The sequence below is a fragment of the Monodon monoceros genome, unplaced genomic scaffold, assembly GCF_005190385.1.
Source record: "Monodon monoceros isolate NGI ecotype Baffin Bay Population unplaced genomic scaffold, NGI_Narwhal_1 Super_Scaffold_4, whole genome shotgun sequence".
Lineage (NCBI taxonomy): Eukaryota > Metazoa > Chordata > Mammalia > Artiodactyla > Monodontidae > Monodon > Monodon monoceros.
Genome location: NW_021703781.1, coordinates 6,717,745 through 6,742,711, shown reverse-complemented (window position 1 = coordinate 6,742,711; position 24,967 = coordinate 6,717,745). Strand labels below are relative to the sequence as shown.

At 44.2% G+C, this 24,967-nt stretch overlaps 1 protein-coding gene and 1 pseudogene across 1 annotated transcript in view; both read right to left on the bottom strand.

Annotated features, from left to right (window-relative positions):
- Nucleotides 1-17,198, bottom strand: part of RYR2 (ryanodine receptor 2) — a 721,906-nt gene extending 704,708 nt beyond the window's left edge. The window contains exon 1 of the mRNA XM_029245584.1: nt 17,081-17,198. Within this exon, the coding sequence (XP_029101417.1) occupies nt 17,081-17,128 (48 nt within the window). The 5' untranslated portion in view covers nt 17,129-17,198. The remainder of the gene's footprint in view (nt 1-17,080) is intronic.
- A 6,387-nt stretch (nt 17,199-23,585) lies between these two features.
- On the bottom strand, nt 23,586-23,879 carry LOC114908457 (annotated as a pseudogene).
- Between the last annotated feature and the right edge of the window lie 1,088 nt (nt 23,880-24,967).

Genomic DNA, 24,967 nt, shown 5'->3' with positions numbered 1-24,967 from the left:
GCTGATTATACACAACATAGAACTTATTTGACAGAGACTAAGATGGAAATCTTAGGTTAGCCCTTGGGTTCTAGCCTCAGCTCTTTCCAGTCTAGCAGACTTATTAGTGACTCTATGGAAATTATTTTAAAATACAAAAGAAGGAACCTTTAAGACAAGCTCAGGGCTTTCCTGGTGGCACAGTGGTTGGGAGTCCGCCTGCCGATGCAGGGGACGTAGGTTCGTGCCCCAGTCTGGGAGGATCCCACATGCTGCGGAGCAGCTGAGCCCGTGAGCCATGGCCACTGAGCCTGCGCGTCCGGAGCCTGTGCTCCGCGACAGGAGAGGCCGCGGCGGTGGGAGGCCCACGTACCGCAAAAAAAAGACAAGCTCACAGCACCCCACAAACACCTGACACACAGGCGGTAGTGAATACATCTTTGTTGAATGCAGGAATATGCATACATAGATAATCATGGTCCCATCCAGTACCTTCATAATATCACCATTCAATGAAAACATCAGCCTAACATACAGTCAATCCAATATTTATAGCCTTTATGATGAACTGGAGAAACCACAAGCCAACTGTGGAAGTAAATAAAAATGAAAGCCTGAAAATTTATTAATTCATCACCTACCCCAAAAAATATAGCCTCCGTCTCCTATAATTTATAGTAGTTTTTCTTCTCTCTTCCTCACTCATATGAAAACCTGTTCTGCTCTCAGTATTTCAGTTCATGGCATAGCAGAATCTTATCAAAAACACTTGAGCAATAATTTTCCCCTGCCCATATAAAAATTGGCTGAATTTATCTAACCTTAAAAATAGACTCCACTGGGTTTCCCTGGTGGCACAGTGGTTAAGAATCCACCTGCCAATGCAGGGGACACGGGTTCGAGCCCTGGTCCAGGAGGATCCCACATGCCACGGAGCAACTATGCCCATGCACCACAACCACTGAGCCTGTGCTCTAGAGCCCGCGAGCCACAACTACTGAGCCCGCGTGCTGCAACTACTGAAACCCGCGTGCCTAGAGCCCATGCTCCACAACAAGAGAAGCCACCGCACTGAGGAGCCCACGCACCACAATTAAGAGTAGCCCCTGCTCGCCACATCTAGAGAAAGCCCGCACGCAGCAAGGAAGACCCAACGCAGCCATAAATAAATAAATAAACAAACAAACAAACTTACCATGTCAAAAAAAAAAAAAAAGACTCCATTTAGCCACAGTATTGGGCCCCTGCTTGGAAGCTGTCCCGCTATATCAAGCAGAGTTCTTGACTCTTGATTGTCTGAACAAGCGGAAGAAGGTGCCATTACTCATTTTCTCGCTTCCGCAAAGATCTGCAAGTCCTTCTCCTTGATTTATTTAGCAGGCTCTTTTGGTCAGATTTTAGTTTGCTCCATTATTCATATTAGAGGGCAACACCATAAACCATCTCTAGTGCTGAGATCTTAAAATCCATTTCTGTATCTTTATCCTCAGTCATCTGGGTTACCTATATACATAGCACCCCCTCTTAACAAAACTCTGGGCTTCAGTCTGCCCACATGTAGAGAGAAATGGAGAAGTGATCTCTCTGCTCCATCCCTACTGCGTGACTGCAGGAAACTGGTATCATTACGGAATCACTGGCACCATTTTCTACTGACATACATGGCCTTGCTTGGGGCCTTTCCAGAGCAATATTTTTGTTTGTCAGAACTTATGCCCTATTTCTTGTTCTGCCAATCATATGAAATTCTCAAAATTTTGTTCTGTAGAAAATGTCCTTGGCAGGACCAAAACTAGAAGATGTTCCACCGACAGTAGATAGGGCTGTTTCTTTATCATTCTATAATGAAAATGCTGGGAAGCTATTTCCCCATCATCTAATTTGTGCTTGAGTGTTACTGCCTCATCTCCCCTTCTCTGGACCAGTACCCATAAGCAGTGTAACCAGGCGGAAAGATGGTAGAGTCCCAGGGGTCAGAGAGGAAGAAGCCTCCAGATTATTCGGTCCGACCCCTCTTTTCCCTCCCTTAGTTTCCCAAACCCTCTTTTACATTCGCACAAGAGTGATTTCATTCTCTAAGAAAGGGGTGAGAACTGAATATGTGTGATTGGGTAAGTCTGAGTGAGGGCCCATTCTAAAATTTAATTCTGGCACGTGGAACAGTAGAAAGGTAGACTCCTTGACCTTCAAACTATGAGGACCTCTCATGCCCAGCAAATCCTGGCAGCCCTGGGCACAGGTGGGCAAGAAGAGACTGAGAAGCCAAGAACATGACTGAACACTTCACCTAGTACATTACTGATTGAAGAAAGGTCTTAAAAAGTGACAGATTATAGAAATTTAATTGACATTTGTCATATACATATATATATATTACATATCTATATACATTAGGGAAAGTAAAATGTATCTAATTTGATAGGGGCAAAAGGTGACATACTTTTAATTCTGCTGGATGCATGGTCAGCATGTGGTCTGGCTAGCTGAGAAGACCCTATCATAACCATCATCTCAAAAGGAGTTTCCTTTTAATAAAGCGTGGTGGGCAATGACTAAGGTACCGAAGAGATTAAGATTATTCTTTGTTGTTAAGCACAGATATCTGTTGAAAGCTTTTACTTTTCTATCACTGGTGTTAGTATGAAACCGACTGGGATTTGCACATTTAAATGCTATGTACCTTTACTGTTCAAATTTTTTTTAAAAAACAGATCTTTGCAAGCTATAAATTGTATATGCGGTATACTGCCAATTACAGTAAAATGTAAGTTTTATGGGAATTAAAATATCTCAGAAAAATGCAAATTGCTTAATTTTCTGAAACATTACAGAAATTTACTTAGCCAGCTAAACTATGTATCACAGTAGGACAGCCAAGGGCAGCTGCTACCAGCAGAATCATTTTGTTTCCTAAGATATTTTGACATGTTCCTCTGATTGAGCTGTCATAAAATTGTTCTAATATATTCCATTTGCTAAAAGTTATTTGTAAATACGTATACAAACCCCGCAATCTTTCTGAATCAGTAGCTACGGGAAAAAAATAAAACCACTAGCAAGATGAACTTCTCCCATTCGTCCTAGTGAGATATGCTAGCTGGATTATTTAATCACCGACACTGTGCAACATCCAAACAGAATGCGCCCAGCTTAGAACCAGCGAAGCTCTAATTCTAATTGCTTACTGCAAGGTCCCCAGCAGAAAATGAAATTTTGCAAAGCTAACTGAAAACCAAACGAAAATAGCGTGTGCTCTCAGATTAGGTAAAGCAGTAAGTAATTATCCGCTAAAAGAGGGGATGCATCTGTTTATTTGTGTGCCCAATTATGGTGGCAGGTGGAGGATGGGGCAGTCTCTAGCCTGGCCTGTACCTAGGCTCTTGCTCCAACAATTATACCTTTTCCACCATAACCTAGACTGTGGTCTCTCCCATGCGAAACAAAAAAGTGGATATATGTATACCTATAACTGATTCACTTTGCTGTACAGCAGAAACTAACACAACGTTGTAAAGCAACTGTATTCCAATAAAAATAAAGTTTTTAAAAAAAAAATTTTTTTAAGGGAAATAATCAGTAACTTTCCGTCAACCTTGCTCCCCCCTCAAGCTACCACCTCTGCTCTTCCTCCTTCTCACCAACGGGTGGGGAAAGAGCTCTCCTGCATCATCCACCTCTGCTTCTACGTGCTCCTTGTCTGAGATCCTACCCATTTTCGTGGCTTTGCTATCACACCAATGGCGACCTAAGAGGATGGGCCTAGGTCTCTCTAGGCCCATCCTCTCTTGCAAACACGACATCCAGGTTTGCAGCTTTGCCCGTTGTATTGTTTCCTAGGGCTGCTCTAACAAAGCACCACAACTGGACAGCTTCACAGAAATGTATTGCCTCCCAGCTCTGGAGGCCAGAAGTCTGAGATCGGGGTGTCAGCAGGGCTGGTTCCTTCTGAGGCTGTGAGGAAGAATCTGTTCCAGGCCTCCCTCCTGGCTTCTGGAGGCCGTCGGCATCTCCTGGCTCGGAGATGCACGGCGCCAATGCATCTGTCTTCACGTGGCCTGCTCCATGTGTGTCTTCACATCAGCTTCCCTCTTCATGTGTCTGAGTCCAAATTTCCCCTTTTTTATAAAGACACCAGGTCATATCGGATTAGGGCCCACCCTTATGCCCAGGGCCCACCCTCATGCCCTCATTTTAACTTCACTATCTCTGTAAAGACCCTGTCTCCACAGGAGACCACATTCTGAGGTCCTGAGGGTTAAGACTCCTACTGTATCATTTGGAGGGGGATGCACGTCTGTCTATAATGTACCTCAAAATCAGGATGTCCCAAACGAATCCCACTGCCTTCCCTTAAAACCTGCACTTGGGCCACATTTCTTCGAGTCTCCTAAGCTCATCCTTGTCTTTTTCTTCTCCTCACATCGAATCAGTTACCAGTCAGTCCTGTACATCCTTCCCCCATGGCATCTCTAAACCTCCCCCTCCTTTTCATTCCCACAAGCACTATGCAAACTCAGACTGAATTATCTTGCGCCAACTCCACGGTGACTGTCCCTAACAGGCATCTCAGCTCCGGTCTCCCTCTGATCTCTCTATATCTCAATTTATCTTATAAATTGCTGCTACATCAATCTTCCTAACAGACAGCTCTGACCCATTTCCCTCCCTAGAGAGGAGAGAAAAAAGATCACTTCAAGGCCTCTTCTTACCTTGTGAATTAAGCATAAATCCCTGTCCCTGGTGGCCTCAAGGTTCCCACCCTCCCGGGATTACCCCAGCGCACACTCTCAGAGTCTCTTTCCCAAACATGGCTCCGTGTGTTTCTGGATGTTTCCATCAGAGTCTTGCCAAGAAAGGAAACAGAAATCTCAAAGGGCTTCTTTGAAAGGCATTTAAGGCAGGGACCAAGGAGTGGGCGTGGAGGGTGATAGGGCCCGACAGAGGCGGAGAGACACCTAGTGACCAGCCACAGTGGGAAGCTGGTACCAGCCCTCAATCGGAGGGGACATCTCCCAGCGCCCAGCGGAAACAGGAGCCTGCTGGACACAGAGCAGGGCAGAGACAAGTGAAAACAAGCATCAGAGATGAGAAAACAGAGAGTACCGACCCAATGCCTCTACTCACACCCCTTCTCCCCCGGGACCCTGTCTGCCCACCTCCTCAGCCCAATTCATCAAAATCCTTTCCATCTTTAAAGGGCATATGAGTGACATTAAAGATATTTTTTTACAGGTAAAAACAACACTCAAACGAATGTAAAATGAACACGTGTCTAAGATTTTACTGAATTCATCATTAAATGCAAGAACCAGTATGATGTCACCACACGTTCAAAGGAAAATCCAAAGAACACAAAAATACATGCACCCATCAGGAAAACTGAAACGAATTTGCTTGCTAAGTGCAAAACTGCTCAATATCCCCACCTGCATTCCACCAGAGAGAATCTGCATTTTATCTGATCAAGAATCCAACATCCAGGAACCATTACCATCAGTTTTCTACAACTTACAGAGTTGTAAAACGGCTCAAAGATAAACGCAAGGCAGAGATAACTCAAATGAGCGAGTGAGGTAGACGGGGCACCCTCAATTCTTTTTTTCTACTGGCCAAATTCAGTCTCTCATAATTTTCCCTGACGACTGGAAGGAAACAAGGAAGGAGGGAAGGGAAGAAGAGGGTTTGGGCATCAGAAAGACCTTGGGCTCACCACCAACATCACTTACTCACGAACTGCCCTTGAGTAAGTAATTTCACTGCCTGCAGCTCAGTTTCTTGGTCTGTACAACAGCAGTCAACTGCTTTTATGGACTAAATGAATTGCTCCCAGAATCATATGCATGGTGGCTATCCCGAGCCAAATAAATGACAGCCAGCAGACCTGAGGCCCTTTCATTTTCCATCACCACAAATCATGGAGGTAGACCAGAAGTCCCTTTACAGTCTGAAAATTCTGCGCCTGTAAACGCTGCCCTCTTCCATGAAGCCTTGGACCATCCTAATTACCAGGCATGGATCCCTCCCTCTTCAGCATCCTCTCCCACACCAGTTCTCCACCTCATGTTCACTCTCTCCGCATTCCCCATCCCACCCACCAGAGACATAAGAAGCTCAGGAACAAGCTCGGAGGTACTTGGGTCCCAGCACCCAGCCTGGTGCTTGGCACATAGTAGGTAGTCAACAAATATTTCAAAATGAACCCAAAGAAATGATGGATCAAAACTACAGTGATGTATGTTATATATGAAAGTTGTTAAGAGTAAATCCTGAGTTTTCATCCCAAGGCAAAAAAGTTTTTTTCTATTTCTTTGATTTTTGTATCTATATAAGATGATGGATGTTCACTAAACTTATTGTGATAATCATTTCATGATGTATGTAAGTGAAATCATTATGCTGTACCCTTTGAACTTACACAGTACTGTAAGTCAACTATATGTCAATAAAACTGGAAAAGATAAAATTAACCATTCATTTAAAAAAAATAAATAAAAGCAAGATTACTACACACACACAAAAAAAAAAAACTACACTGAGATATCATGTCACACCTGTTAGAATGGCTATTATCAGAAAGACAAGAAATAACAAGTGTTGGTGAGGATGCAGAGAAAAGAAAACGTTGTGCACTGTTGGTGTGAACGTAAACTGATGCGGCCACTACGGAAAAACGTATGGAGGCTCCTCAAAAAATGAAAATAGAAATACCATATGATCTAAAAACCCCACTTCTGGGTATTTATCTGAATGGAACAACAGCACTAACTCAAAAAGTTATCTGCATCCCCATGTTCACTGCAGCGTTATCTACAATATCCAAGACATGGAAACAACCTAAGTGTCCACTGATGAATGAATGGATAAAGAAAATGTGGTATTATATATATACATATATATGTATGTATACACACACACACACACACACACACACACACAATGGAATATTACTCTGCCATAAAAAGAATCAAATCTTGTCATTTGCAACAACACAGACAGACCCTGAGGGTATTATGCTAAGTGAAATGAGTCAGACAAAGACAAATACAGTATGACCTCACTTATATATAGAATCTAAAAACGAAAACAAAACAACCACACTCACAGAGAAAAGACTGGTGGTTACTAGGAGCGATGGGGGGTGTGGTGAAATGGGTGAAGGGGGTCAAAAGGTACGAACCTCTAGTCATAAAATAAATTAAGTCCTGGGGACGTAACTTACAGCATGGTGACTATAGTTAACACTACTGTACTGTGTATTTGAAAGTTGCTACAAGAGAAGATCTTACAGGGTCTCATCACATGTGGTGATGGATGTTAACTAGACACTGTGGTGATCCTTTTGCAATACATACAAATATATCATTATGTTGTACACCTGAAACTAACATAACTGTGCATATGAACTGTACCTCAATCAGATAGAGAGAGAGAGAGAGAGGTACTAAAGCAGTCCCACGGGGAGGAAAGAAAGAAAACAGGGTGCTGAAGCGGGAAGGGGTGAGACCACAATTCCCTCTTCTTCTTTTCTCGTTCACCCATCCTCTTTTGCGTGAGTAGGACTCAAGCTAGGCTGATTTTGCGGGCTTTTCTGAGTGATGCTGTTCTCTGTAGCAGCAGCAAGACCTTTGAACTCAATAATAATACCCCATCTTCAGGAAATGATGGCCCCCTTTACTGTCACAAAGAGGACAGCAGTGGAACTGGATGCCTTAAACTCCTTTGACAGCCATCAATCCGAAACAATTCATCCCAGCTTTTTCACTTGTCTGTAACTCAAGAGGAAATGTTCTCCTCATGTGTCACTGAACCTATAAGCCAGAACTTGTAAGCTGATCGTAACTCCCAACTGTGGGCACTGCTTTATGGACGTTTCAAATCATGTCAGATGTGTCCAGAGGTAGAAGAGCACCGAGGATTCAATCCAGTGAGTGTGGGCGACCGTGTGTCTCTGCTAAATGTTTCAAGTACCCCAATCGTCCTTCAATATGCTGTTCTTCTCTGAAAGGCGGGGAAAGAAACTGGGCTCTACCCAATGGGTTCATAATTGTACGTGTCCCTGAAGTACTTTACGGTCAAAATTTGATAAAAAGAAATATGGAGTATTATCTTACTATCTTTCTTTTGTGTGTGTGTGTGTGTTCAAAATTTCTTTTAATGTGAAATAAATACAGACTCTAGTGAAATTTAAAAGAAGTCATATTTTGATCACCATAAACCCACTGTGGAAAATAAGTGAGCACAACTTTTAACGGCTAGAAGCTCAGTGTGACACTCAGTACCTATTTTAACAGTGGCCCAGTTTACTCAACACTAAGGATTTGATTTATTTCCTGGAATTTTTCCTTTTTCTTATCTCTTTTTCTTTGTGCTCTCAAAATATATCTTTTACTTTACGTCTTTGGTTATGTATTAAATACGAGTGAAATTCAGATTCATGTGAACTTTACGAGCCTGGTTCTAAATTCAGAGGGAAATAAGACAATTAAAAATTTCATTAGAAGTGGAACCAGTGTGCCAAAAAGCTTTTAAAATAACAAACTTCTTTAAGGAAAAAAAAAAAGTGCTTACCGTAGTAGAAAAAAATAAATTGACCACATAGACTTGTCCTTCCTCCCAGGGTGATGGCGATGGTGGGCCTGTGTCCCTGGCTCAACAATCACACTAAGAAGTGTTTATCCCCGTGGACAAGTGTCGCTCACAGCACTGATCAGGAAACTCCTGCCTCCACCCTCCCCAGACCCATCATCCTCTGAGCTCCTACAGCACTTTCTGCTGTTCCACTCACTTTGCCCTGCAACTGCCTTAGGTCCCCAGCGAGATTTGAGGTTTTCTTCAGGAAACTGGCAAATACTGATGATCGCTTGGTGACAGTAGGTGCCTGGGCATAGCCACCTAGTGGAGGTCTCACCTGGGCACACGTGTCAGTGGCTCCCACTCTCTGGACAGAACTCTGTTTGGATAACGGGCGTGAAGGTAACCACGTGCCGGTCCTTCTGAACACTCCAGGTCAGCAACAGGGAGAGCTTCAGGTTTCCACTTCACTACAGAAACATCACTAGAGGACTTTTACTGGGCCACAGGAAGCAGGAAGAACACCTTTTATCTGGGTCAACTATCTATCACATTTTAGGAAGCCCCAGAAATATGGGTCAAGTCTTCACCGGCCCAAGTAATAACGGGAAGCCAGAGAAGCACTTCAAAGCTGAGACCATGGAGAGGAAGACGATCGCAGTTTAGCTGCCGATGCTGTGACCCACCAGGATGAGAATATCCACAGATGCCAGCATCATTCACAGTGTGCACGTCCAACATGCGTTCACGAAATGTATTACGTGATGTTCTACACTTGTGCTACGGGCCCTTTATTTGCCTGTGAACTTCTAAGTAGCCAATTATTCACATGTAATTTTTTTAATCCACAGTAATAGCTTAGGCTCTTCTTACACACAGCACATCATAGGTACAAAATATATACGTGTTGAAAGAATAAGGGAAAAAAGATAATATGTAAAATAAGTTGAGCTTCAGCTTCTAGATTCTGAATCTAATGTATCTGTCTGATTGCTTATTACAAATAAATGACAATGGATGATACTGTTAAAAAAAAAAAAAAACAACAAACTACGCATGTCCAGTTCAAGGGCAAGGTTTTTATTACACTCATTCTTCTAAATAGTTTGAGTCCGGCTGACCCCAGGACTCTTAACATGGCAGAGAGCCCCTCAGAGGTAACTAAGTCCCCATTGTACGGTTCCTGAAAGGATTCTTATGGGACCCCGCCAATCCCGAGGTCACACAACCACTGACTGGCAGAGTCCCCGTTCCAATGTTCTTCCCATGATTAATAAAGATGAAAGTAAAAAAAAAAGTAATAATTAAATTACATTTAAAAATAAAGATGAAAGTGGATAAAACCGCTGCACTAGATGCCCCGTGATGCCCTGGAAGTCACCTCACCATCTAGAAGCTTCTCACGTGAAGAGTATGGATTCTGATAGGCTTCCCTGGTGGTGCAGTGGTTGAGAATCTGCCTGCTAATGCAGGGGACACAGGTTCGAGCCCTCGTCTGGGAAGATCCCACATGCCGCGGAGCAACTGGGCCCGTGAGCCACAACTACTGAGCCTGCGCGTCTGGAGCCTGTGCTCCGCAACAAGAGAGGCCACGATAGTGAGAGGCCCGCGCACTGCGATGAAGAGTGGCCCCCCTTGCCACAACTAGAGAAAGCCCTCTCACAGAAACGAAGACCCAACACAGCCATAAATAAATAAATAAATAAATTGGAAAAAAAAAAAAAAAAAGAAAAAGAGTACGGATTCTGACAGGAACCCAGGGTCTCTCCCGGGCAGCCCCAATCACTCAGACTCACTTCATCCTTCCTTTATCCTCTTTCTCGCCTTAGTCACTTGTCTCAGTCACCTTCCCCTCAGTATCTCCTCACAAGGCTGAGATTTTGCAGGATGGGGAACCCAAGTAAGGTGTCAAGAATCAGATTATAGAAGGTCCTGAACCTGGGAGAGAAGTCAGACTGGGTGTGACAGGAACCTGGAACTGAGGAGTGGTGGCGAGAACACAAGGGTATTAGGGGGATGCAAATGGCAGGAGAATTCAAGGGGGGCTTCAGTGGCTGGAGGAGAGGGGAAGGATGAAGGCTAGAACAAGTACTGGGGTACGAAAGAAATCTAAACCTGAGCTAGGTTGCCAGGGAAATCACGATAGGAGATGATGACAAATTAGATACGAAGAGATCAGAAAGAACTAAACAAATGCACTGAGCACGTACCATGAGCCGAACTCTGTAACAGGTTTTTGCACATAAATTCTATCATATGACCTTAAACAATCCCTCTGAGATGCCTAATATTATCTTTAGGTTTTAAGGAATTTTTTAACATTTTCTCAAGTCCATAAGCTAGGTCCTGGTGGATTCAGGCCTCAGACCTAGATCTTCTGGAGATGTGGATCACACTGGTGCTTCTAAGCCACAGCCAACGCAGAGCCACCAGGAGGAAGAGCCACTCAGGGGACAGAATACATGTGTGCTCAGGACAGTGTGTCCAGAAGTAGGAGGGGAGTTAACACAGAGGCCGTGGCAGCTGGAAATGAGAGCCCAAAGGCTGTCAGATCTGGGTGGCTTTCTTCTACAGGAAGAAATGGCTTTGGGAAAGTTCCTGGCATTCCTCTGGCTCCCAGAGCTGGATGAAGCGATTGTTAAGGCTTTTCAAACTCTGTTATTCCAAGGATCCCAGACTTTGTGGCACAGATAAGCTCACGAAGGCAGAAGAGCAAGAACTAGAAATAGGATAGCATCTTTTGGGACAACCAAAGACTAAGAGTAGACGGAGTGAAAAGAACCCCCAAAAAGCATGATCGTAAATGTATAAAAATAACTCAATATATCCTAGCTCCAAAGCCAAACAGAGGAGCTTCAAAAAGGAGAGCAAGATTAGTAGAGTGTCTCAGGGCTAAAGGAATAGGGGTAGAGAGGAATGTTTAGATTTGGCACAGAAGCGAGGCAATCACTGGTAATATCACCTACTAAAGTGATTTTAACAAGAGAAGCTAGGTAACAATTACCAGGCAGCTTGGAGACAAGCAGTGGGTGGAGACCACATCTGGAGGAGTTGAGCAGCTAGATAATGGTCTCAGAGTCAAACAAAGAAATTTTAAGATGGGAGAATTAGCATGCTTCAAGATCAACCAGAAGGAACAAGTGGAGAAGGAGGCAGAGAAAGGATGGAATTCATGCAAGATTCCAGTCCTGGACCAGTGAGCAAGTACTGTGCTGAGATCTAGGACACACGAGGGACTGCAGCTTTAGAAAGGAGGGACAAAACATCCTTGTCAGAGCTAGAAGGACAAGAGGGTAGATTTAGACAGTGAACCCTGTGAAGGTGACGATACGCATAAAATGGGACAGGTGGGTTTAGATCTACTCTACAAAGAAGAATGGTGTGCTGATGAACTAGCTTTTTGGCAATTCTTCAGAGATTTTTCACACCCTCTGCATTACTCTACTGCTGCTATTATGGGCTGAATGTTTGCGTCCCCCCATGTTTCCTATATTGAAATCCTAACTCCCAAGGTGGGGTATCTGGAAGTGGGGGAGGTAATTAGGTCATGAGAGTGGGACCCCCATGAAAGGGATTAGTGCCCTTATAAGAAGAAACACAAGAGAGATGATTTCTCTTTTGGCCAAATGAGGATACAACAAGAAGACAGCCATCTGCAAACCAGGAAGGAGCCCTCATCACACACTGGATCTGCTGACACCTTGATCTTGGCCTCCCCAACCTCCAGAACCATGAGAAATATACGTTTGCTGTTTAAGCCACCCAGTCTGTGGTATTCTGTTATAGCGGCCCAAACCAAGACAGCCACTAACCTGGAGTGTGACACTGGGCCAAATCATTTCACCTCTCTGAGCTTTTCCTTATCTGCAAGATGACAGGGGAGGGAGACGCAGGAGTAGACAAGATAACATTTTCCAAAGGTCTCAGATAACATTTTCCAAAGGTCTCTTCCTACCCAAATATCCTAGAGTTTCTACATGTGCTTTTTCCTTCTAGCTGTTCCACGCCAGGCTCTAAATCTTTTCTTTGCAATTATAATTGCAGACCACTTTTTTCCTTATTTCGAATGCTTCCCTAACACCTACTATCACACCATGCACATAGAATGTGTTTGACAAATGTTTTTCTAAATTAACAAAAAATCTCCATAATGTCAGAGTTTCAGGAGACAAATGTGTGCCTCATCACATCTTCTTCTTCCCCAAGGGCTATTTACAGAATCACAGTCACCTAGAAGTTGTAATCCTTTCTCTGGTAATTCAGCCTTGATAAAAACACTTATCTAAAGCCAAAGGACAAACAAGATGGAATGTCAAATAAATTAGCGCCCTAAGTGTTTCAGATCCTGCCCTTCCTGCCAATGTGTACACACTAATTTCTAGATTAAGAAAAATACATGAAAAAATAAGCCTGGGTGGGCTTTCCATCAGTTCCTTGAAAAAATACCACAGTGCCTATCTATCAAAAGATCCTCATGCCTTCAGTATCAGGGGAGCAAAAAGGGCTCACCCAGAATCTTTTTGTTTGTACTCTGTGACATTCCTATGGCTAAGAAAACTGATTGTGTCCCCTGTTTGTCTCCTGTGAACCAAAAGCATGCTTCAGCCGCTGATAAAGCAGGCTTTCTCTCCTGGAAAGGACATCATCCTAAGATCTGAGTTTTAGTCTTGGTTCTGCACTGCTGAGCAACTGACTTGGTACAATTAACCTTCCTGGACCTCTACAAACTGGGGTTACACATTCCAGCCTGATCTATTTCACCGTGTTGTGCAGTGGCATTTATACTTTATGATTATTACCATTAACTGCTAAATCCTTTCTAAGATGCTTCCTATCAATAGCAAGAAAGATGTGGAAGCACTGGGAAGAAATGTACAGTGAAACAGTTCACTCTGCAAAGGAAGGCCAGAGGAAAGCTCAAAGCATTCCTATCAGAATAATTTTTGCAGCCAGGACTAAGTTTGAAGTCTCAACCTATGCATAAATGCAAAATTACATGACACAGTATATCCCCAGAGTAACTTCACTGTGCTTACACAAATGAAAGAAAGGCAAAGTACTTAGAAAAATCAACTCCAGACAAAGGTTATTTTACATCATGGTTTTCTTAAAGTCAAGGAATTCCAGTTCATTGCTATATTGGTAAGTTAAGGACATTTTTAAAATAAAATAAACAACACATTCCAAATCATGGATATGTTTGGAAATGACAGTGAATAAATCCGTTATGGGCTGAAGGCATATTTTATGATAGGATTCTTCTAAGTGTCCCAGCACGTCCAGAGTTTACACATATGTATTCTTAATTTCTCTCAAAGATAAACACGTCAGGGACTTCCCTGGTGGTGCAGTGGTTAAGAATCCACCTGCCAATGCAGGGGAAAATGGGTTTGAGCCCTGGTCCGGAAAGATCCGACATGCCATGGAGCAACTAAGCCCGTGCACCATAACTGCTGAGCCTGTGCTCTAGAGCCCGAGAGCCACAACTACTGAAGCCCGCACGCCTAGAGCCTGCGCACCGCAACAAAGAGTAGCCCCCGCTCGCCACAACTAGAGAGAGCCTGCGCGCAGCAATGAAGACCCAACGCAGCCATAAATAAATAAATAAATAGATAGATTAAAAAAAAAAAGAAACACATCAGAGTGGGCCTGCTTCTAGCTGGTGGGAAAGCTACTGAATGGAAGATGATCTTTCATCTATGTAACCATTTGAAAGGAATGTTAGCAAACTCACAATTACATAATGGAAAAGAGCTGGGAGAGGGACCAGCAGCGGCTAAATACAGTGAAAAGACCCTCATTCACAAATGAAGAATTAAGTCACAGCAGCAGACATAACTCACGGACACAGTCCCTTAAAGATTTCACCTCTGCTTCCCTTGACAGTGATCACAAACCTCTTCCAGAAGAATGAAGAAGAAAACTTCCTGTGGACAGAAAGATTCCAAAGATTCTTCAGTGAGCTGCGATGCTTGAATAAAAATCCAAGAGACTACTTAAGGTGCTCTACTCAGAATATACGAAATGGCCAGTCAAATTCACCATTTTGGCCTCTTAATGACTAACACTTTTTTTAAGCACAACAGCTTTATCCATAATCTGTAACCGTTTTACGTAGAGGTACAGGTTGTTAATACTCCCTGGGCTACTTAAAAAAAAAAGAATTAGAAGAAGAAGAACCTCATACTGACAAGACTGGATGCAACAGAGGAAAAAAAAAATGCTCCAGGAAAAAAAAACACAGATGGATTTACCGCTAAAAACTACATCCTCTCCATTCCTAACTCCATTAACATTTCTGAACCAACAACATTCTCGGGTTAAGAGAATAAAATGGAAAGGAGCAAAGGCAGCAGACAGAGGAATAGTAAAGGGTTTGAGAATTTCTGCACTGAAACTGTAAAATACAGAGGGGAAGGCATGTTTTCCTCTTAGATGTTCATGCCACACCAAAAAAAACTCCCCTGCTCCACCACGCTACTTCCTTCAAGGTCATTTATCATCAGCACAACAACCTACGGATGTTTTATTAAAAGAAAAATCCCAGCCCAGGGCTGCCAGATCTCTAGCCAGGAGCCACTTATCAAAGGTGTCACTGGGGCTGACAGGCAGCTGTCCAGGGGCACAGACTTAACATTACTTTATATGTACAGAACCCCATCAGCAAGCACATTAGCTCGGCCCCCATTAAGTATTCTGATAACACCACCTCCATGAGCTCGGCTTAACATTTAAGCCTGCAGGAAGCCCTTGAGTGCACAGAGCCTTCCAAAATTTTCTAGCTAATTTTAACCCTATGGCATTTGAAAAAAAAAATGAATTTAAGAATTACACAGCAACTAAATATTTTATCCACCCAAACAAAAAATGTCATGGTACTGAGAAACATCTTTTCATATGGCTTTTTATTAGTTATTTAAAAACCATATAGACAGTTTTCCACTAAAAAAAAAAAAAGTAAACTGTATTCCTAGTAGGCTTACAATATTCCCCATGAGCAAGGTTTTGGTGAACTGGCTCTTCAGAGTTGGGTGGTGGACCACTAGTACCACCAACAGCACATGTAATGGTGCATGATGCGCAGCTGTTAGGTCAAATCAGTCGCCATCTGATGTGTACCCTGGATTTTATCCTTTCGAAAGGCTCCCCGCCCTACCCCAGCAAAGCAAAACTGAGTGCCACAAAAAAAAAAAAAAAATTAGAAGAGCAAAATGGAAAAACTGGCCACTTACAAATGTTCTTGGACAAATGTACTGTTTTCACTTGTTCAGCCCCCAAATGCGTCATCTAGGCTACTTTCACACCTAAAAGTTGCTATCTGGTTAATATCTCAAAACGTAAATATCTCTCTTACTTTCTGTGATTGTGGAGGTAACTGTAACTGGGCAGTGGCAGCTTTTTCACTGCTGGGGAAAGAAGAGCCAGGAGAAGCTGCAGTCCTGGGGGTGGGGGGGATGATGACGGGGAATCCTGTAAGGGAATAGCCTTCAGAGAGGAGGATATAAGTGCAGGGAAAAGAAAGACCAAAAGGATGCTGCAAACGCTAACCAGGTGCTCTTGACAAGAAGTTATAGCATTTTCTTTTGCCAAGGGGCTCTCCAGTCCCAGCTTCGAGGTGAGCAAAGCCTCAGCCTGAGAAGTACCTGCAGGGTTCGAACAAATCAGCGACAGGAAGGAGCAGTGCCAAGAGGTACTTACGGAGAAAAAACTGTATTAGAGTGCAGCCAACCTTCCCCTGCTGCCACCCAGTGTGGAAATTCCGGGCAGCCACCCTGCCCTTACCCACACACACGCACACACTTTGCTGCACTCAGCGTTCAATAAGCCAACATTTAGAGAACGACACGTTCGCGTTGTCCCCCGCCACCCCCGCGCGCGCGTGCACGCACACACACACTCGCTTCCCATCCCTTCCACGTTCTGCGAGCAATCACAGCACCACCAATGGCCCCAACCCCAGGCACCGCGGTGTCCACGGAGGCGACTCCCCCTCCCCTGCGCAGCACCTCGACTTGGGGGCACATCCTGCCCCGCCTCCCCGGCCACGCCAAGTAGGCGAATCCCTGGGTTGCGTGATGGCGCGCGGGTCAAGTCCGAGAAACCGCGCCGCGGCGGAATTCCGGGCAACTGCCCGCGTCCCCGCCGGCCCCCGCGCCCCACGGGCCACCGGGTCTGCACCCTGCCCCTGGCTGCCCGGAAGATCCCAGCCCCACCGACCGGACAGGCCCGACCGGCCGCCCCCGCGTCCCCCGACTCCCGCAGCTCCGAGGCGCCCCGGGACCCAGCCCGTGCGCCGCCCGCCCGCTCGCCGCGCTCCGGCCGCGCTCGGTCCCCGGGCTTTACACACGCGCGCACGGACACGCACCCTCCCTTCCCTCGCCCCAGCACGCACACCTGCGCCCCCCGAGGGGTGCCCGGCTCCTCCCGGGGGCAGCCGCCGGCCCGCCCGCGTGTCCCACTGCCCGGACCCGGTCGGTGGATGCCCTGGCTCCCCCTGCTCCCCGGGGAAGCCGAGACGCGCGGCACTTACAGTTCGCAGGAACTGGATCTCATCCTCGCCCTCGCCCCCATCGGCCATGGCTCCGCGCCTTCTGGCCGGGGCAGGTTCCCGAGCCCCGCGGAGCCCGGCGGCGCTGGCGGCGGCGGCCCCTCGCGCTGTCTCCTGCTGCTGCTGCTGTGGCTGCTGCTGCTGCTGCTGCTACCCGGAGCCGGGGGCGGGAAGGGGCCGCGGCTGCTGGGCGCCGAGCGCCAGCCGGTCCCCGCCTGCAGAGCGGAGGAGGAGGCGCGGGCGGGGGCAGCCGAGGCGGGAGCCTCCCTGCGCCGCACTGTGCGGGAGGAGGGCGACCCGGCCCGGAGGACGAAGGCAGGCGGCCCCGCAACCCCGCCGCGCCTGCTTCGCGCGTCCGGCCTGCTGCAGGCAGACTGCTCTGCCCCGGCTCCTCCGAGCGAGTGCGTGGAGCCCGCGGAGCCGCGCTGAGTGCCGCGTTGGGGGCGGGGACTGGGGGCGGGCGGGCGGGGAGGAGCTCGCCGGCTCCCCTCTGCTGCAGGTAATCCGCAGCCCGCTCCTCGGGGCCTCCAAACTCGAGGCCCAGCGCCGCTTACTGGCCGCGTCGGGTATCGCGGCCGAAACGCACCCGACGAGCCGGCAGCCTTCCACCTGCGCCCTTCTGTTCCCCTGGGCTGCTGCACCTGCCCCTTCTGACCTTCGAAACCTGGGCTCGGCATTCCTTTCTCCTGGAAAGGGCTACCGCGGTAACTTCCACAGCACTTCGGATCGCAGGCAAGAATCATCTTTCACCCGGATGCCCGGAGTGAGTCACCTCCCAGTAAAGGTGACACAACACATGGTATTTTAAACTTGGATTACCTCTGTTCCTAATCAGCATGAGAATTCTTCAGTACCTAGTGCCGGTGCACCATGCTTCTCACAGATCAGCCAAGCAAAATGCATGGTACGCAGAACTTTAACAAATTCATTCAACAAATACATGGCGAATGCCTATGCCAGACACTGCAGTATAAACAGACCGGAGTTTATACTCTAGATTAGAAATGCAAACCTTAACAAGGACTTGCGATAAAGGATGGGATGATATCAGTATGAATCATTGAGGCGGTCTAAACTCGGACTATGGTATCTGCTGTCCTCACTATAAAGCCGTTTATTTCTGAAGAAACTCGAGCGTTTCACCACAGGTATCAATATCTAGTTCCCGCAATCCTCCGTGCAGTTACCCTCCAAGTTGCCGTGTAACAAACGGCTGTGACTAAGAAAATGCAGGGTCTGAGACAATTTGGATAAGAAAGCACTTATCTCTTGCTCCTAGTGCACGACTCGTTCATTTAAGATACTTAAAAATAAGGATATGCAAAACAAAAGTTGCAAATGTCAATCCTCCGAAGATGCAGACACTGTGAAGGTTTTTCATCAATTTACCTACACTGCACATTTTGCAGCATATAATTAGTTATTAAAATCTGCCTGTAAGTTCTATGCACCTTAACGTCTTATTTTCAACTTTCATGAACTTTATACTTACCGAGCTAGTTTTGCATATTTCCAGCCGAATGAATAACATAAAGAATATGCCTATAAATACTGTCCCTCCTGGTGAGACTAGTAATGCTCTGCTCTATCTTATGATAGTAATCATCTTACCAAAGTACTTGACATATTCTTGTATATTGATCCATAATGACTAACCAACTCTTAAGGCATAATTTACATGAATTTTTACTCCTAGGAACCACTAAATGAGCAATCAGGGATCTCAAAGTCCCCCATGAGGAAGGGCTTTATTCTGAAATTGATTCTCCATTTTATGTTAAATAATTTGATCTTCCAAATTTATGACATATCAAATTGTCCCCTTTCCAAGTATTTTATTCTTAATTAAAACAAACATCTGTACTGTATGTGGAATTACTCCCTCCTACACATATGTTAGGTAAACTATTATAAAAACTCTAACTCACCAGGTTTTCATTTTGGCATTTTAACTAGGCTGTAAACTTTTCTAACAAGAGCTATATTTAGTATTTTATTAATTCTCTCAACAGAAGTGATATATAATGCTAAATGGCCTAAGTACCCAATGATTATTATTCACCATATAGAGTCTTCGACAGCAAACAGAGAAGAGGATGGTTACAAAACATACCATTTTTATGGACTTTAAAACACAAAAATAGGTCTTCCCTGGTGGCGCAGTGGTTGAGAGTCTGCCTGCCGATGCAGGGGACACGGGTTCGTGCCCTGGTCCGGGAAGATCCCACATACCGCGGAGCGGCTGGGCCCATGAGCCATGGCCACTGAGCCTGTGCATCCAGAGCCTGTGCTCCGCAACGGGAGAGACCACAACAGTGAGAGGCCCGCGTACCGAAAAAAAAAAAACACACAAAAATAGAATACTGTGAGGTTTATGGACCTCCAATCTGTACTAAATATATAAAAACATGTTTGAGAATGATACATATTTATTTTTAAAAGGAGAACTAAAGCAAATATAGCAAGTGGTTTAACACTGGTGGTGAGTATATGGGTGTAATATTATTGGGGTTACTCTGATTTTTTCATATATTTAATGATTATAAAAATTGAAATAATTTTTATGAGAAAACTACTAAAGCTATTAAAAACTATGGAAATTTTTTACTCACAGTACTTTTTAAGATTTGTTCTGGCTGGTGTCATTTATGTATGATTTCCTAGTCTCTTCTTCTGATGAACAACTGTAGCAAGAAAAATTGGTTTTGACTGAAAAGATCATAGAATGATAGAATGAGAACTAATCTCAATTTTAAATATAATTTTAATTGAGAGAAACAAATATAATTTGGATACAGCTTAAAGTTTCTGTTCCAAGTCTTTAATTCTTATTATAGTCTTAAATTATAAGGGATTAGCAAGTACACATTTTCACAGACACAGAACTCTGGTTCATAAAATAGAAAAAATATTTTGTTTAGTTAGAACTTTCATAAGCGTCCAATACTTGATATCTATGAGGTCTGTAACTTTTACAAAATATTTCTTTTTTCTAAATGCATATTATATATAATAGTCTACTTTGCTTTTTGTTACTGAAATTTATCATCTTAATATTGCTTTATTGGAATAGGTGTTGTGTTTCCCATAACACTCCATTTCAGGACTTTACTAATCATAATATGAAACAGTTTAGAGGCTGATATTTCCATACTTTTAGTCCAAGTTTGTGAAGTGTTTTTCTTTATGATCCATTTTATGTCATGCAAGAGAGGGGAAAAAATCATATTTCTTTTTATTTTTTTAATTAAGATATTTTTTCTACAGTCACCTAATCAAGAACGGGCCAGCAGAGCCCACTGTTCACTTGGCAGAACTTCAGACATCCTTAAAGGAGAAGAAATTGAGACAAATGTAAAATTTTTCATTTTGCCTTCCAAGTTCACCGGTGATGTACACAAGCATTAGAAAATTAACTTCTTCTTCAAGGTTTCTATGAAAGTCAGCTAAAATACTCAGTGTTATTTTAATTCAGCTTCTTTCCGTTAAGATCACATAAGTTAAAGACCTTAATGCGGAAGTGAGAGCCTCTGGGATTGTCAGTGGGTCATTATAAAATTACTATTGGAGAAGCCTTTGCATCTAGAGATTAAGCCATGTTAACTCAGATTTCCAGTTTCAGTATTTCCAGGGAAGGTTTCATAGCATTTCTTCTTATTGCATTTCAGAACTTAACAGACCAAAATTTCAGAAAATCGCCGTCTTGTTTACATCTTTTATTGTATGTATTCTAAAATACTGTAGTTACAATGCACACCTGAACTAAAAATAAACACCGGTAGATCCCAGGTACTCACCGCAAGCTGGCCCCCAGGACAACAGGGCTGGAAATAATGTCAAGGGTCACGATGATGATGATGATGAAGGCTCATTGACTAGTTACTGCACTCCAGACACTTTATTTTTATTATTTCTTTTCATCTCCACAGCAAATGCCATTTTAGAAAAAAAGAGACCAAGACTTACACAAGATTACTCAGCTGCTGAGTGGTGAGGCCTGGGTCTGAAGACGCCAAACCTGAGCTCTTTATCACCGTTTTGTGCTATTACTCCTCCCAGACCCCAGCAAGAAAAACACAAGAAGAGTCTAGACTAGCAGGAACTAAAAACAAGGCTCTGGCAGCCCCAGGAGATTGATTGCTGGTTTCAAGCCAACCTTAGGAGTCCTGCTAGCTCTTGGAGTGCCAAGTGAGTTCTGGAGAAAGGGACAAGGATTACTATAGCTCAGAAATAAAATCTAACTCATGGGATTTCCCTGGCGGTCCAGTCGTTAAGGCTGTGCGCTTCCAATGCAGGGGGCACGGGTTTGATGCCTGGTCAGCGAACTAAGATTCCCACATGTTGCCTGGCATGGCCAAAACATTTAAAAGCTTTAAAAATTAAAAAAAAATTAAAATCCAACTCATGCCCTCCTCCATAGTTTGGATTCTTAGGGGAAATCCATTTTTGCAGACGTGAACGTTATTCATCACTACCTCATCAATTCCCTAGATTGATCTTAAAATTACAATCTAAAAATTATGAAGCCCCAAACTATAATTAGTCTTCTGATATCCAGGGTCAGGACTGAACTGAATATAGATGACAAAAGTGAAGGCGATCTATCTTTGGGGGTCAACAGAGTCCTTGACTTCACAGAGAGCGTTGACCCTACGTAACAAAAAGTTTGCTAATTAATCACCTTCTCTACTGAAAGAAGTGTGCCTGAGGAGGTGTGGGCTCCCCAAAGACATTCCTAACCCAAATCTCCTCAGTGTCTTCACAAGTAGGTCACTGTGACTATCACATACCCCCTAAGGCAGATCCTCCTCCTGGTTTGACTATTCATATTGTACCACAGCTCAGATCCAATTGATTCCCTCCTAGTATGGGCTGAATGTCTGTGGGTCCCCAAAATCCATACATTGACACCTAACCCCCAAATGATGATATTTGGAGGTAGGGCCTTTGGGAAGTAATTAAGTTTAGATGGATCATGACGGATGGATGGATCATGTGCCCATGATGTGATTAGTGCTCTTATAAGAAAAGGAAGAGGGGCTTCCCTGGCAGCGCAGTGGTTAAGAATCCACCTGCCAACGCAGGGGACACAGGTTCAAGCCCTGGTCTGGGAAGATCCCACATGCCGTGGAGCAACTAAGCCCGTGTGCCACAACTACTGAGCCTGCACTGTAGAGCCCTCGAGCCACAACTACTGAGCCCATGTGCCACAACTACTGAAGCCTGCACACCTAGAGCCCGTGCTCCGCAACAAGAGAAGCCACCTTGGTGAGAGGCCTGTGCACCACAACGAAGAGTAGCCCTCGCTCGCTGCAACTAGAGAAAGCCCTTGTGCAGCAAAGGAGACCCAACGCAGCCAAAAATAAATAAATAAATTTATTTTTTAAAAAAAGAAAAAAGGAAGAGGGGGAAAAAAGAAAAGGTCATGCAATTACACAGTGAGATGGCAGCCGCCTACAAGCCAAAAGAAGAGTATACTCAGAATGAAAACTACTTTTCAAGCACCTTGATCCTGGAATTCCCAGCCTCCAGAACTGCAAGAAATAATTTTCTATTGTTTAAACTATCCAGTCTATGGGATTTTTTTTTCTTGTAGAAGCTTTTATTTCAGTGATTAAAAGAATGCAGTAAATGGAAACTATGCTGATTTACATTAGGCATGCACCTCTACCTGAAACTGCTGTTAGTTTCTGACTGGCCTAAATCTTTATAACTTATTTTTTCATTTAGGCACATCTTTAAATCTTTTTGGACCCTGACATACAGGGTAAGTTAACTTCTTCCTTGTGGCAGTTTAGTATGAGAATTATGTTCGCTGGCTAGATTCCTTTAACTAAAGGCCTCTAGACTCTCAGGCTACCTGTACTAGCCCAAGACTGTACTTTACATATAGATATTTAAGTGAATCACAGTATAAGGGAGGGAGATAACCTAGAAAGGTGAAATGTACTGTATGAATACTCCATACACCTTTTTTTCCAGCACTGATAATCAAACACTAGATAAGAAGGCCTACAGTCAAGTACCAAATTACTCTTTCCCCCACTGCTGCCCTTTCTGAGAGACACAAAGATGTATATTGATCTCTCCAGAAATCTGAAAGGAATCCAACAAATAACAGATTATTACCTATGTGGTCCCACTATCAAACTATAGAGCAGTTCCACTATTAAAATTGTAGGGAGCAGTTAATGAGACTATGAGGAAAGCATCGTCCCACATACAGTAATACACATCTAGTAGAGTCTTCCATTCATCTGTCAATTGTTTTCCCAAGATTAGCGTTAAAAAACACAACCCCAAACACATTTGACCCTCAAACCACCCACACACACAAAAATCGGTCTTTCTCCATTCTCAGATGACAGGATGTCCCAAGAGTGACAAAGGTGAGAGCCGATCCCCCCACAGCCTTTTCTTCAAACATCCCATCAACTGCTCTTCATTTCTTGAACTACCTTCCTTTTCCAAAGAGGTAATACTCAGGTCAGTCAGGAAGACTTTCTGAGAAGACTGGCTTGGATTTCTGGGTCTGTTCCAGTCGATTCAAGATGAATTGGCTTGTATCAATGAAGCGCTCAACACAGTTCACGAAACAGGCCTCAGCCCGACTGTCCAACTTTGGCCCATGCTTGTCCATGCACTTTTCCCAACAAAGTTCCGTCATCTGGTGCACCAGCTGCTGGAAGCGCTGCTTCTGAGTCTCTACCTCGATGAAATGCTGCAGCTGAGGGTCGACTGAGCCCAAACCCGCTGCGGAGGAAGATGAGGAGGACTCCATCCCAATGCGGCCATGCGTGCCGAGACGAACTCCACACTGACTCACCAGCCTTCACGTGTCTCCGCGGCCCTCTAGGATTTTTATTAAGGCAGCTCGAGCAGACTAAGATATTCCCTTACCTTCATCACCCAACATCAGTGTCTTTTTATGGGTAAAAAGATGCCTTCCTGATTCTTGTCTTTACATCCCAAATTATTTCACTAACTTTGCAACCAATCTTCCTGGCTTTTGTTCCAGACTCCCACCAGAATAACCTCATATAACAATGTTTCCATCTTGTCACTTCGCCGCTGGGTAAGAACTGGAGCCATTGAAGAATGGTTCCCAGACACTTACCATATTACATTCAAACCCCTCAGCCTGGCATTAGAGGCCCACTGAGACAAAGCCTCCTGCAAACCTTTTCAATATTTATTTCCAAGGACTCCCTTGTTTTGGCTCCAAAGCAAATTACTGTTTCCCAGATAATATGTATGCATTAATCGGCCATGCCTTTTCTTATGCTGTTTCTTCTGCCAGCTAGGGCCAGAAAATCCTGTCAAAATCTGTTCCACCCTCCAAGGAGTAATTCAAAACCTACTTCTGGGATTTGGGTTACTCTCGCCAGAGATTCTCTCTCCTGGGAATCACAACTCTTCATCCTATATCGCCCAGGATTATAGTTATGTGTCTAAGGATAGTATACCCACAAAGGCACTAACAACCACCAAGAGGCAGAGACAGTGTATCTCCTTTATCATGTTCATTCTTCATAGGTAATAATTAAGAATCAATTTCTTCTTAGGTGCAAAGTGGCTGCTAGTCACTGCTACCACTTTGCACATGACTCTCCCGTTTCATTTTCCTTTTAAGAAGATTCCATGTTAAAACACTCTTCTTCTGTTTATCACTTCCCCTGCATGGAGATCATTCATTAGTTGCTCACATTGCAGAAGTAACCCCAAAAACCTTTGTGAATACAGAGTCTGTCCCAGAATAGGACCAATCCATCTAGTGTCTTCCAGGTTTCCATGTAATAACATAGGACATAAGCAGGTTCTTGGAACTCACTCTTCATTCATTCATTCAGCAAATATTTATTGAGCATA